This window comes from Prunus mume, linkage group LG6 (genome assembly GCF_029339155.1).
Source record: "Prunus mume cultivar Tortuosa linkage group LG6, ASM2933915v1, whole genome shotgun sequence".
In the NCBI taxonomy this organism is placed as follows: domain Eukaryota; kingdom Viridiplantae; phylum Streptophyta; class Magnoliopsida; order Rosales; family Rosaceae; genus Prunus; species Prunus mume.
Window position 1 is genome coordinate 3437818 of NC_142703.1, and position 15702 is coordinate 3453519.

At 37.6% G+C, this 15702-nt stretch overlaps 1 protein-coding gene and 1 pseudogene across 2 annotated transcripts; both read right to left on the reverse strand.

Annotated features, from left to right (window-relative positions):
• Positions 1-264: 264 nt before the first annotated feature.
• LOC103336586 (TMV resistance protein N-like) lies at positions 265-7037 on the reverse strand (annotated as a pseudogene). The gene is made up of 8 exons (XR_016128206.1): positions 6837-7037; positions 5970-6519; positions 4809-5907; positions 4421-4698; positions 3281-4298; positions 2446-3181; positions 657-1469; positions 265-561 (listed from the first exon to the last, which is right to left on the reverse strand). The product of XR_016128206.1 is annotated as a TMV resistance protein N-like (transcript).
• A 5597-nt stretch (positions 7038-12634) lies between these two features.
• Positions 12635-13406, reverse strand: LOC148915844 (uncharacterized). Its single transcript, XM_089055166.1, has one exon. The coding sequence runs from the start codon at positions 13365-13367 to the stop codon at positions 12768-12770; it is 600 nt and encodes a 199-aa protein (XP_088911292.1). The 5' UTR covers positions 13368-13406; the 3' UTR covers positions 12635-12767.
• Between the last annotated feature and the right edge of the window lie 2296 nt (positions 13407-15702).

Genomic DNA, 15702 nt, shown 5'->3' on the forward strand with positions numbered 1-15702 from the left:
TATTTACATTTTCATGTATATGTACATAGAACGTAATCCCTGCCTATTTTCATATACACATTTCACTCAATTTTAAAACCCGCAGCATTGCGCGGGCACCCTTTGCTAGTTTCTCCTAATAACAATCAAAAGAAAATGATAGCTACAAAATGTTTTCCCCAGCGTGAAAATGTCATCCTCTCCGCTTTTGTGAAAATTTGAGTACATTCTTATGACCAGATTGAATTCATTAATCATGTGGTCTTAACTCCACTTCTCCAAATATTTTACAATGAAAAAAGTTACTATAATTTTATTCAAGATACAACTAGCACTGCCAAATCCTACTCAACTTATTGTGAAGTTAATGAACCTCTCATGAATTCCATTATGTTGCATAATTTGAAACTCGGAGATGCTAAATAAGAGAAGACCGCATAATTGAATAATAAATTTCACAAACTATCAAAGATATGATCAATGAAACAGACAAGGGAGGAGTTCCAACAAAGCATCGATTTTAGATCAGAACAATGCCAATGTTTATCGTCTGATTGAGAATTCTTGTTGGCTTACTTCATCCTACACACAATAGAATATAGCAGTTTAAATAGTCACATAAGAACCAGGTAGGTCTAATGAGCCTGTAGATTTTGAGGTGAAAATTTCATGCGAACCTGGCCGATAAGCATGCAAATACTTTCGATCATTTTGAGTTCCACATTAGTAGTGTGCCCAGTATCGGCCATGGCATCAGGAAACCAAATTTCAGTTGACAACAGGACACAATTGGCTGGCTTCAACAGCAGTAGTCTTGTAATTATGTACTTGAATGCAGAAACAAAAAAAAGTTGCAGTATGTCCTGTTTATTTGCATAATAAATCTTGCATATACGTACTTTTGCAATGGAAAAAAAAGCAGCAAGATAAATTGTTCTCCTCTCCTACTTAATATCATTGAAACGTGTTGGAAGACATATCATTGAAACAAACAAAACAAACAACCATTCACTTGTTGGAAGATATATCATTGAAACAAACAAAACAACAACCATTCACTCTATCTTAAGATAGATGAGATCATGGAAGACATATACTTGATTGCTGAAAGTAACTACTTAATGATTTGCAGTATGTTAACAGATACTTTGCTCAAGTGCTAAATAATATGCAGCAGCATGAGTTAATTAACCTGATTAATTAGTGCTCTGCAGTAGTTAACAAAGAAATGTTCTTTCTCAGATGCATAAAGCTCATGTTATCAACCAAGATGACAAATGTACATGAGAGAGAGAGAGAGCAGAGGAATTATCATTGAAGATATGAATCTAATGATAAATGCATGGCTACAAAATAAAATGTAGGGAGACAGATGGTGGTGACTTACTAATAATATCCATTGCGAGAGCAGTGTTATTGGCCTTTAAAGGATTGAGGTGCAGATAGTGGCGGATCCAGGAATTTTTCAGGGAAGGGGCAATTTTGAAAGGCTAAAAGCTCAACAACAACAAAATTTAGAGAATCAAATATCCTTCAAATTTAAACAGTACTAATGTCATTAATAATTCATGGAAAAAAAAATAACATTACAAAATGCATGTTACTTTATTAATTAAATAATCAAATTGTAATTGATCAAATACAAAGAAAGCAAAATCAGAAATATATATATATATATATATGAAAAAAAAAACATATTATAAAAAAGAAAAAGAGAGGAAAAAAAAACATAAGAAAGAAAAAATAGAAGAGAACAACAACATGAGCAAAAAAATTGAATTGCTCCTCTCCGCTCTTTATTAAAGGGTTTATATATAATATGCTCTACTGATTTCAGATGGGTAAGGCCTTGTGCACGCTTTTTTTTGCCTAGTCCAAAACGACGCTGCTTTGGGCTAGGACTTTAAAAAAGAGCATTACGCTGTAGCAACACAGACAAGAACAAAAACAAACACACAACAGCTCATCAAATAGAAAGGAGTTTCACTCAGGCAAAAACACAAACAGTTGGTGGGCAAACCAGAGGGGCAAAGTGCGCCACCACCACAGTGTTTTCCGGTGAGGGGAGGTGCAACTGCACCTCTTTGCGCCTCTGTGGAGGAGGAGTTTTTAACGAAGGTAGCAAAATTTTAGCTCCTCTTTTAAGAATAACAGTTTTTATAAAACTTTTCAACAATATAAGAGGGGGCAAGACCTAAGTAGCAAATCAAAAGTCCTATGCACCCCCTGCTGTAGTTGAAAATTTTCATAAAGTTGTTAAAAAGAGGGAGAAAATCTTTACAAGTTGAGAGAAATTCAGATATGCTCCTAAAACAAAACAAGGAATAGAGCCAAATAAAAAAAAAGTGGGAGAACCAAATGAAGGAGCAATATAAGGCCAAAAGAATGAAGCACAAGCAGTGGAACAAACAATAGTACTTCAAATCCAAAAAATTGAAAACTAGAATTAGCAAAGCAGCAACTCACATTAAAATGCAGCAGCTGTGATGCCTCTTGCTTTGAAAGTGAGGAATCATAGCTCAGTCCCAATCACATCGATCTTTATTCTTTTTCTGGTCCGAGCTTCTTCAACAACATCATTTAAGTCTGCCTCTTCTGAAAGAGCATAGGTATTGCAGAAGAGAGATTTTTGGTGAGAGCTACCACTTCCACTAGGACTAGCCTCCTCGTCATCGTGGCGTTGTTGACCTTGTGCATCAGCTGATTTGGTAGGACAAGTAGTAGTGCTCTTGATGATGGATTTGTTCATCATGATCTGGTTGAGTTGTTCCACATCTTGCTCGTGCACCAAACGAAATCCACACTTCTTCACACAAGATTTTTTGTCTCCCCGCATTATGTCTTGAGAATAATCAGTTATGAACCAAACCTTTATCTGACCGCATATCTTCTCAAATTCTTTAACAGATATATAAACTACCCAAAGGTGATCTGACAAAACATTGCCTATTTCAAAAGATTTTGAAAATTCTCCATTTATTACTCCTGGTGCGGAACAACTAATTTTAAAATAATGAAATTCAGAAAGATCAGCCGGAACTTCAAACACAACATATAAAGCAATTCCCATCCCCGTGGTACATGAATCCAGAGGTAGCTGCATAGTTAGGGAATCTCCCAAACTTTGATTACTGAACCACTCTGGAATTTTCCTTCCAAGAGTTAAAATTTCTATTCTGTGAAGATTTATACGAGGGAGTACCTGTACCATATACATAGATATATACGAGGTTAGTAAGTTGTAATTATTATTATAGCAAACAACAAAAGAGAGACAAACAGATAGACAGAGAGAGAGAACCTTAAGGTATCGATGTAGCATTTTCAGTATTATACTATCGCAGCCTTCATTGTCAACCAATACAAAGCAATTGGCACAATCAAAACTACGATGATAAAGATCCACTAATGAGCAATTTGACGAAAGATGTGGTAACATTTTTAAGGAAGTGCAATTGGCTATGTTTAACCAATGAGATAAGCTTAGAAAGATCTGGCAATTGTTCAAGACTTTGGCACCCATCCACCCAAAATACCTTAAGCTTAGAAAGACATCCAATGCTTGCAGGAAGGCTAACAAAATTGTTTCCACCAAGCCATAATCCTTCTAAAGAGGACAAGCAACCAATATCACCGGGAAGATCCCCTTCACAAACACCACAATTACTCAGATCCAAATACATCAAAGAGAATAAACCATCAAGGGAAGCCAACACAAAAGCCTTTCTTCCATTTAAGCGGGGGGGGCCCCACCAAAACCTTGATTTATTAGGATATGATCCACTTTTTCCACCCAAATATAGACCCATCAGTTTTTTGAAACCAACAATGGAGCGTGGCAGCTGTCTTATAGAAGTTTCATACAATTGAAGCTCTGTAAGAGACTCCATCTCCCCCATGTTCTCTGGGAGTTTCTCAACTTTTGGGCATCCATTCATCCAGAGCCCTCTAAGAGACTTGAGATTACAAATTTCACTCTGAAGACCCAAGAGATTTTTGCTATCCGATAGATTCAGAGTAGTAAGGCCAACTAGACATCCTATTGATGAAGGTAATTTCTCAATGGACGTCCCCGATAAACTAATCGTTGACAAAATTTTCATTTGCCCTGAAAATTCTGGAATATTTTTCAATTTTGAGCAAAAATCAAGATCCAAGCTTTTAAGACATTTAAGATCTGCAATTGACGGGTGAATCTCAACCAAATTCTTACAAAATCGAAAACCCAACAACTCAAGATTTGGAACGCCACTGAAATCTGGGGTTGTGGTCAAGTTTTTAGAGCCAATAAGGTCCATTTTTTTCAAGTTGGGCAAGTCCTACACGATTCATAACAATGGTAGAACAGATAATTATCTCAGATTTATTTTAATTTTTAAAACAAAATATTTAAAATAAAATAAAAAACTAATTTCTAGAATGGCATATGGTCTACTCTTACCTTTCTTCCATCCCAAAGCCGAACAAGTTTGCTCTCACGCATCCTAAGTGCAGTAAGGAAATTCGGTTGAAAACTTGAAGGGAGAAATTTTGAAGAATAACGACTCCATTTGATACTTCTCAAGGAATTAGGAAGAATTCTGGGGCTTGAAGAAATGATCACATTGTCGAATTCAAGAACTTTCAGGTTACACATCTTAGAGAAGGCTTCACAATTCCAATCTACCATTTCAAGTCTCGCCATGCGTGTAAGGCAATGCCTTTAATTTTGTTTGTTGCCTGTAATTAAGAATAGTAAAGGAAAAGTTAATTGCACATTTAAGTCAAATTTCAGGATAAAAATAAATCATATTTCTTTCAAAACTTGGTATTTTCTACATAATTCTTACCGTATTGTTTATGAATACTTGAGAGATATCGTCATGATTGCACAATCGACTTCGTCTACCGGGCTCATCAGGACACTCTTGACGAACAATTTCCAATGCCATTTCTTGTATCAAATTATGCATCTCAACAGTGTTTGTCGAAATATCAATAGTTAATAGTGATTTCTGAACGAGAGCATTTATCCCAATATGACCACATAGGCCACAACTGTCTAGTATTTCAACTACATGCTCCTTGAACATCCCCTTATGAAAAAATGCAACATCAAGAAATATATCCTTGTTCATCTCATCCAATCCATCGTAACTTACTTTGAGCAAATTAATAATTTCTGAGTTAGGAATTTTCCGCAGCTTATCCAATTCACTTTTCCATTCATCTTGATCTCTCTTATACACTAAGCATCCCAAAAGTTTAAGAGCTAGTGGAAGGCCTCTGGCATAATTTACAAAACCCTTGGACAATTCCAAGAAACCTCCTCTGGCTTATTTTTTTTAAAGGCATTTCGACTAAAGAGCTCAAGAGCATCATCATGACCTAACGCCTCTACCTTATATGATATATGTATATCATGTTTAACTAGCAACCGTTTATCTCTAGTTGTAATAATGATTATACTCCCCTTACCAAACCAATCCTTTTCACCAGCCAACTTTTCAAGTTGGCTTGATTCACTCACATCATCAAGAATGAGAAGAACCTTTTTATTATACAAGCAATTCTTAATGACAGAGGTTCCCCACTGTTCATCCCAAACTTGAGCAATTTGATCCTTTAAGATTGGGGAAAGAAGTTGTCTTTGTAGATCAACAAGACAACCACGTTGAGAAACCTCTAACATCAGCAAGAAAGCTGCTAGATTCAAAATGGGTAGAAATGCTATCATATACTAGCTTAGCAATGGTTGTTTTGCCAACTCCGCCCATCCCCCATATCCCCATAAAGCGAACATCATCCGTTGGATGAGCTAAAAGCAAATCTATGTGCTCACGTATAAACTTCATTCCCACCAACTCTCTGGAATCTAACAATTTGAATCTGCGAGGTATTTTCATCCACACCCATTCAACAATATTTTCAATAAGCTTTCTTTCACACCTACAAGGAGAAGTAAAAGGATCATGAAGTCTAAAATATAAGACATACATATAACAAGTTACCTCAAATGCCTTACGACAAAACTTACTCATTTTGAATCAAACCCAGATAAATTGGCCACTTTAGTTAAAGCATCTCTCCAGCTCTTCACCCTTTCTATGTCTTCCCTAAACCTTTCCTCATGCTCAGTGAACGCGCACGCAAAACTTCCGGTTTGTTTTCGTACGTCGGAAGGATCCACATGATAAAACACTGGCAGAACGGTGCTCTTGGAATTCATGCATTGGAGAATCTTTGTAAGTTCATCCAAGCACCAGGAAGAAGACGCATAATTTGGGGAGAGAACAATGATTGCAAGCCTTGATTCTTCGATTGCATTGAAGAGCTCTGAAGAAATAGGTGTCCCTCTTTCAAGCTTAGGATCGTCCTTGAATGTTTTAATGCCCCTGAGCAGCAATTCGTGGTATAAATGGGATACAAAGCTAAGTCGAGTGTCCTCACCCCTGAAACTCAAAAACACATCGTGGTTCGGTTGAGGAGCATACTGATCAGGTGAAGGAAGAAAGGCAGAGTCTCTTTGGGTGCTCAATGCCATTAGGAAATCTGCTGCTGCTGAAAAACTCAATGAAAATAAGCCTTTTGCTAACTAAATAGAAAGATGATGAGAAACGGCAAAAAAGAAAAGGATTAAAATTTAAACCTGAGGAGAAATAAGGACAATGAGGAAACAAGTTTCAGAGCAAAGAAAAGGAAACAACAAGAGAGAAACAGAGAGAAACAGAGGAATTCAACATATAAACATTAGAAGGAACAAAAATACATTTAAAACAAAAATTTAATGCCATCTAAAACAATGCAGAAATTAATGTTTTACTTGAACAAAACAGAAATGTGGACGAAGCAAGCCAAGAAGTTTAGCTTAGTGTTACCTCAACACCGAAAAATTTACAGAGCCAGAGAATTTGTAAGACCAGCAAGCCAACCAGAACCTCACAAAATATACAACTTCTCAAGATCAGCCAAGAAACCGACAAGAAGAAACAAAGCTAGCAGCCTCAGAAAAGAGGAGATATAAGTAGTGGCCAGAGAGAGAGAGAGAGAGAGAGAAGGTTGAAACCGTGTACTTACAGTAACCACACGCTTTCTGTTGTCAGTTATCTCCAACGTCTCCAATGGGAGTCTAAAAAGTCTTGGGTCAATGAGTGATTTCATTTGCTTTTCAATGAAGAGGCCAATTATTTGATCCCGAAACGAAAATATATATATATATATATATATATATATATATATACACAGTTTACTTTTGATCCGTCTAGAAGTCATCAAGAGCGAAAAATGTAATTACAAAAAATTTAAAAGTTGTAAAGCAATTTCAATGAGGCTTTGCTTAATCAAGGGTCTCGTCCATTGCAAACAAATATTTTAGACTAAGACTCTTAAACAACTAATTAAATACTAATGAACCGTTGAGATGTTCATATCAAAAAGTAAATTAATTAGTTTCAAGAAGACAAATAATAACCAAAATCCTATATTGTCGATACATATTTGTATTTGTATATAGCTTCAAAGGTGCCATACTAAATTAAATAAGCTTGCTATTGGATTTTAATGATAAGTTTTGTTGCTTAATGCTTATGTTAACGTTACTGAAAACCTAAGATGGCAATTAATGCGTCCAATGAGATACCATTACAATTTACTAATTAATTAGCTTTCTTTGTATCCCAATTGGATTTCAGACATTTAATTAATACACAACATTGTCCCATGTCTGAGTCAAAAAGAAAAATGGGAAATGTCTGGTATAATCACAAATCGTAAATAGTAAAATAAATAATCAGCTACAAATTGTATTCTAATATAATCACTTGGGACGGAAATGACCGGCGCCTCCATATAAAAGCGATGTATCAACCCTTTAGCGCCTCTTCTTTCTTCTCAGAGCTAGCTTGGCATAGCGTTTTTGTTCTCCTGTTGCAGCAAAAATAGGGAACTCTAGGTTGCAGACATTTTGGCACCGAGCAATCCAATCAGAACCCATCCATAGTCACAACCCGTATGTCCTAAACTTTCAACCCTAGTTTGACCGTAGCTGGCCGTGAACGCACCGCCTCCATTGTTGACCTCCGCATCGAAGTGATCGCATGATCTCACGGAGAAGCTAAAGTGGCGACTTCCTCGCGTCATATGAACGGAGGTGAGTTCGATATTGGTTTGGTAGTGGTGTATTATAAAATCGCATCCCCTTTTCACCACGTATGGGCGTAAGAGCTTAATTTTCAGCCATGCATGATATGTTGAAATTCATAGTTTGTGTTAAAATTGACTGAATGCTTGTATAATGTAGTGCAATGTGTTTGATAATGGGCAAAATAACAGCACACAGAAAAATCATATGTTAACTTTGTCTGGCCTAAAAGTAGGTTTGTTAGGGTAGTTTTAGGCTGAATGTAGATGCTAATGTGGGGAATTTATTGGCATTCTGGGTTTGTTTTGGTAAGAAGTAAAGTTTGTGTGTTTTGGTTTCCAATTTGGTAATTGAGCTTATACCACATAATATGTTCTGTATCACAACCTGAGCCTTTTGTTGAAGTTGTTTACATTTGTTGAAAACCCTTAGAGGTTAGAGGGTTCATATTGCTGCCATGGTATGTTTATGTGAGTTTGTGAATAACTTGGAACCCACAGCTATGTACAAAATCAGAGAAAAGACAGAAATGAATAAAAGTTCCTTGTTGAAGCAACTAGAATTTGAGTTTGGAAGATTTATAAAATGATACGTGTAGTGGTATGTTTTTATTTGTTTGAATGTATCTTTTTTAGTTTTATTCATTGTCGTAGTAATTATCTATGTTATTTGCAGAAATGGATACTGTTGGAATATTGGTATGCTACAATGGAAGTTGGGTTAAGAAGGATAACATTGAGAGTTACGAAGGTGGGGAGGCTAAAGGCATAATAGTGTCACGGAATGTAACGTTTTCCGACCTTGTTCAGCGCATTTATAAGATCATGGATGCATCCCACTTAAATATATTGTCACACTCAAATATTGGCCTCAGATCCTCATCCGTCTGTAAGCATATAAGGGTTGAAGACAATGATGATGTTAAATATTTTGTAAAGTACAACATAGATGTTATGGCCTCTAAAGTAACCCCTTTAGTAGCAAGCTTGAAAAATATTGAAGGTCATGGTATTGAAGGGTGCAATGGCATTGTAAGCGTTGAGAGTAGCAATGCTCTTGCTGACTTTGTTGTGGAACAAAGAAATGTGGTAATTCGGGACAATGAAACTGAAAATGGTGGGAATGATTTTAATTGGAGTGATTGGGTTGAAGAAGTGAATTTTGAAAGTGGTGAAAACATAGTTGCTGATTTCAATGAACCTAGCAACGAAGAGGAACCTATAATGCCCGATTCTCGCATCCTCATGAGGACAGAATGTCGAACCGCCCACTGTGGTAAGTAGCAGTAATCCGAACCTCCCACAATCAAGTTCGATCAAATGCATACAAGTCGGGTGATTTGAAGCATGTCGAGTTTGGAATATATTCAGTATGGTGGAGGCGTTTCGTGCATAAATTGGGAAGCAAATTTGAAGGTTGGCCGAGTTTATCCAAATAAGATTGCCCTTTTAAAAACCATTACTTAGCTATTACAGTGCCACTTTGATTGAGAACCTGTCCAACTGGGAAGCATCGGTTGTGTGTTCGCTGTTGTGCAGCTTCCTTGCCCTTGGAAAGTTTGGGCATATAAAGTTGGATTACATGAGTTTAAGGTTGTTAAATACGATCCACTTCATGAATGTGATATAACGTATATAAGTAGTCATCATCCTCAAGCTACGACTGAACTGCTATCTGACTGTGTTAAGTGGAGATTTCAGGATTCGCGCAGCATTTATACAGCAGCTGATATCAAGAAAGATGTGAAACAAAATTTCGGTGTGAGCATAAGCTACTCTACAGCGTGGAGAAGCCGAGAGTTAGCTTTCAAAAGAATTAGAGGGTCTGCAGAAGAGTCGTATTCCCTTCTCCCTTCCTATTGTTATGAATTGGAGCGTACAAATCCGGGAACTTTGACATACATTGAGACCGATGCACTGATCACTTATATTTTTTATGGCAATTGGTGCATGCATACGAGGATTTAAGTCATCAATGCGGCCCGTGATTGCTGTTGATGCTACCCATTTGAAGTGCAAGTATAAAGGTGTTTTGTTTGTTGCGACCGCATTTGATGGAAATCGGAACATATATCCTGTTGCCTTTGGGATTGGAGATTTGGAGACGGATGCAGCTTGGGAGTGGTTTTTGAGAAAACTACATTGTGCAATTGGTGATTGCTCGAATCTCGTTGTCATATCAGATCGCAATGTTAGCATACAGAATGGGTTATGAGAGTTTTCCCGCAAGCCATGGTATTTGCTTTATCACTTGAAAGGCAATATCAAAGCCTCACTGTTGAAGCAGAGGATCCGATATTGGGGTATTTTGTAAGGGCAGCTAAGTCTTATCGTCTAGCGGAGTTCAATCGTCACTTTTCCAGGATAAACAATGACCGAGTGCGAACTTATTTACTACGCAAAGGCCCGTATGGTCTCGGGCCCATTGTGATGGACGACGATATAATGTGATGACAACAAATATTGTGGAGTCCATTAATTCAGTTCTTCGGTTTGCAAGGATGCTTCCGGTGCTACACTTGATTGACGAAATTACAAATCTACTTGTCTGTTGGTTTAGGCAACGTCGAGAGTTAGCAATGAAATCTCATTCTACACGCTGCGTCAAGGATGAATGTGGTGAAAATCAATGACGTCGAGTATAATGTTCTGGATGGTGATTTGAACGGTCTGGTGCACTTGCAAAACCGTAGTTGTACATGCAGGAAGTTTGACTTGGAGCAACTCCCGTGCAAGCACGCTATTGTGTATGTCGGCACTTGAAATTGAACCCCTACTCCTTTGCCTCTTCTTATTATACACGAGCTACATGGGCAGCTGCATATGCTGAATCTATTTATCCTGTACCACCTGAAGGCACATGGGTTATTCCCCAAAATTTGAAGAAGGTCAAAATCCTCCCTCCTCTTTGTAAGGTTATGCCGGCGCAAAACGCAAAGAATAGCTTCGAGAGGAGAGGAGTCCCGTCAAAAAAAATGCTCAAGGTGTGGTGTGAAGGGCCACTACCGAAGTACATGCAAACAACCATCCCACCAACAAGCAAGACGCTGATAGATGTTACACTTGTTTAGTTTCTACTGCTTTGGTCAATCATGGTTGATGAATAGCTGTGATGCTGCAGATGGAAGTCGGTCCACTCAACGGTCATGTGAAGCATATTATTAGTAGAAATTGGTGAACATACAGTGCCATATGGAACAAGGTAACAAGTCCTTTGCAATGACAGCCTATTATTAGTAGAAATTGGTGAACATATACACATCACCACAAAGTGAAACCATAAATTAACAATGTTCTACTGGCCAATGTGTGTTTCAGATTAGCATTGCTGTTCGTTTGTTATGTACCTTTCATTTGAAATTGAATTGAATTTGATTTGGTGTTCTCTATTGTGATTGTAGTCAAATTCTCATAAATTGCTTTCCTTTCCTAGACAACGTCATGTATTCCTGTCTGTATATTCACACTATCGTCATGTTGCTGTATTTTTGTTATGCCGCCTAGAAGGCTAACTACAATTGCATCTCGTACATAAAACTCCTTCAAATGCAAAGCTTACGCAATTACTGTGATACTGGTAGTACTTCATGATTGCTCATTCTTCTCATCGCCACAGAACAGAATATATAGAGAATTTTTGGGAAAGTATACATGCAACTACTCATGGTCAATAGATCGCGATATTATCTATAATATCGCGATCTATTGTGATGTGAACTTTAAATACAAAAGCATTATTCACTTGAAGTCACACACACAGAGGATGAAACCCTTCCCTTCTAGGTTCTGAGCTACTTAACCACAACGCCGCCATCGCTTGATTAATGACTATGGACTCGTATTTATAAGTGTTCGAACCTGTTTTGCAAAATGACAATTATTTACTTAGTGTTCTATATTGTTGCTCAATTATTTCATTACTTGATGTCATTCATTACAAACCCTTTTTAATCCATTTCATGTTATTGCTTCTGTAATTCGAAGGTTCATTATAAGTACTGAAATTACTATCCCTTCAAATTGTTTGCTTGTTTACTTAAATGAACACCCTCCTTTTTTATATTTCGTATTTAATTCTTCCTTTCATAACTGTATTTTTGTTCCACGTAAAAATTTGCATGTATGTATACTGTCCATGGTTTGTATGGAATCGATATCTTTCCGATCTTTCCATGGATATTTTCGTGCTTCAGAACCACCAAACTTTCCTCAACCCGCCATCGTTACGACCTTTGCTACAGTACCTCTTTACCATTACGCAATTGGAAAAGCTATATGCTATGATGCCAATCAATAAAGCATCAATACAATCACAATATACATACCCTACGATCACAATATGACACAATACAGTAGCAATACAAAAACAATAAAACAACAATATAACTACTCTACGATTCCAATATGAGACCATAATATACCAATACACAAACAATATAAGTACTTGACGCTTTTCCAATATGAGGGCAATAAACATACAATAAGCACACATACAGTACACAACACTTTACGTTTATACAAACTTACTAATTTGCCACTCAACCGTGAGAATAAGAGCACGGCGTAAACAAGGCACCACATTCATACAAAATTCATTTCGTGTCCACAAAATGCTTTGAACCCGTACTTACCCTGACCCAGCTACACAGACCCTACCAAAATCCAAATGGTTACAGGTCCATCATTAGATCCATGTCCTTGTTCTTCTTCCTCGTTGCATGCACAAGGCTATGATCAGCCATTCCTTGGCCACAACTATTCAGCACCTGCCAGACACCAGCAACATCTATTTGGCTCCAATTATAGTCTGGTGAGATGACGGAAGCATAATCTCGGAACATCTCGAACCCATTGTTAAAAGATTCAACCATTTCATGGTTAAATTCTTCAGATTCAGTGAATTTTTGCACAGCATCTTTCTTTGTTTCTTCCAATTTGACCTTCAACCACTCTAACTTTGCCCTCCGACTTTTGGCTTTCATTGTTTGCTTCACTTCTCTAGCATATGCATTGTTCAGCTTGTTCGTCAAGTTTCCCATCACCTGGCCATGAATATCACATTTCGTTTCCCACCAATCTGTAGCCGCACACAAATATTGGAGGTCCTGCTTCACTTCAGCAATTTTGTCTAGTGGATCATTGTTGTCAGCCTCACTTCCAGATGACGTGGGATCATTATTTGGAGTCCTAGGTGGAGATGGGAAAGGGACATGCCATGGCGGGTCTCCTGGGTAACTGCCATGGTCGTTCGGAGGGATTACGTCTGACATCTTCAACTATGGATGGGGAAATTGCACACATGCACCGTGCAAAACACTTAACATTAGGTAAATAACTAGGCAGTTTTTTTTCTTCGTAACCAACAATAGGGTGAGCTTTAGTATAGCTTTGCGCTCTGCTATATATGGAGTACTATGTTTGATATGGAATTCAATGAGTACGTTAAACCCTCTTATATAAAGGAAGTTGTTGTGTTTTATATTTATTTCAAATTGGTCATTACAGCTCAGTCTGCACCCTGTCCTCTTTGTAATTAATGAGAGCATTGTAAGATGCCCATTACAGCCTTACCAAATACGAATAAAGGTATGTCAACGGTGGAATAATCACCCGTACAAATATACACACCTAAACAACTGTGAATACACAATAAACACAACCTTACTAAAAAACTGTATACTATCTGAATATTCAAGGTCTTCACATAGTAATACTACAAATGACGACCAAGTTCCCTAATTATCCAAATAACGAAATATACATAAATGTTTATAAATTATTCAGTATTCCCTACAAATGACGATACTATATGTTGACCATATGAGAAAATTAAAGAACATGAAAACAGTCATATACAGTCCCGACCCACATTTCAAGGGGAAGTTAACGTCAAGTGGGCGGAATACACATGAACTTATTTGCAAGTATCAAAATTCACAATTCGGATTTTACCGATATATTTAAAAATGGAACTCATCTACATCCGTTATTTGGAAGATAGCAACAAATAAATTCGAAACACATATACTTTCATGGTCCGTTTTTGTAAACATCTGCATTTGTACTTTGTGAATTGACCGTACTTATAAATTTGGGACATTTTGTACTTTTGGGACATTTGTACCTCATACAGGAGGGAAATTGGTCAAATAGGACAACAGGAATAATTTGCAAATACAACAACGGTCCCATACAACAAACACCAACCAATAACCTAATTACACAAACCCCAAGTGTAACGTGTTGGCCAACAATTGGAGCCAACCACTCCCGCCAAAAATTGGAGCCAACAACTCCCGCCAATAACTCCCGCCAGGTTGCTGACTGTCATCACATTTCTCCTGCTCATTATTACCTCCCACTATTTAATTGTAACCCAGCTGCATCCACCCAACATTTCCATCACATTTACTCCGTCAAAACCCCCCTGCTTGCGCAACAATTTCAACCATATCACAATTACTTCCAGTTTGGGCAAACTAATGCCCACACCAACCCGCAGTAAATACCCAACACCCATGGACCGAAACCCCACACCAAACCCAACCCTTGCCATTACTGAAGGAGGGGACAATGACACACCTGCCAAATCAGCAACGTAAGACATCAAGATGGTCCAAGGACTGCAGCAATGTCGAGCCAATACCATGTTCGGGAAAAATCTCCATGCTGAGATAGTGTTAAAAATTAAAGAGGGCCAAGCTAGGTGGGGTATCATAAAAAACTGCACAATTCGGGCGCGTTATGAAGCCCGGATGCATCTCCTACATATAAAGGTCAGAGCTAAAATTGAAAATGCCCCGCCATCGCAGCTTCTTTATTCAAGGAATCGACGAAATGGCTGAGCAGCAAAACAACGTAACTGTTTCAACTATTTAGGAAGTTTGCAAAATTGTGGATGTAGAAGGAAAGTGGGACATCAACGTGTGGAGGGTCATGAATTTAATGGGTCGCGGTCGCCGCATGTGAAGGGTATGCAACTCGAAATGTATCCACAGACGGAAGGTATGACTTGTAATATGACCATGTCAACGGTTTAGGACAAACTTTGTACAGTGGAATGGAAGTATGACTTGGCCTCTTTTTTAATTATGTGTGGCTGAGGTGCCCTGTTTATGTATTTATTTTGTATTAGGTAAGTTTGAGGGCCTCTTTTTTTCATATGTATAATGTAATCTTCAGGTGCCATCTTTGTTAACATTGTATTTAGTAAGTTTGTGGTCATCTTTTGTCTTGTTTTGTTTGTTTAATATGTTGTTTTATGTAAGTTCACTCTGGGACGTTATTTTATTTTGTATTCTGCCAGTTTGAGGAGGCCTTCGTATTCTGATTGTTCTTGTTGCCTTCTTTATATTAAGTATGCTCGAAGTTTTAAAACAGCAGTTGATGTCATGTGGATGCATTCATTTCAGATCCAAATTATAACGTAATTACCTTCCACATAGTTCAACTTTGTACACTTGTCAAATGACATTGCAAAACCAATACTGAAGACAGTATAAAACAAACAATTTTGAATAGCAGTACCAACCGAAAATAATGCACAGGTTACATTGCAATGCCAATATACGTGCAATAAAGAGCATTAGAAAACCAATAAAGAGC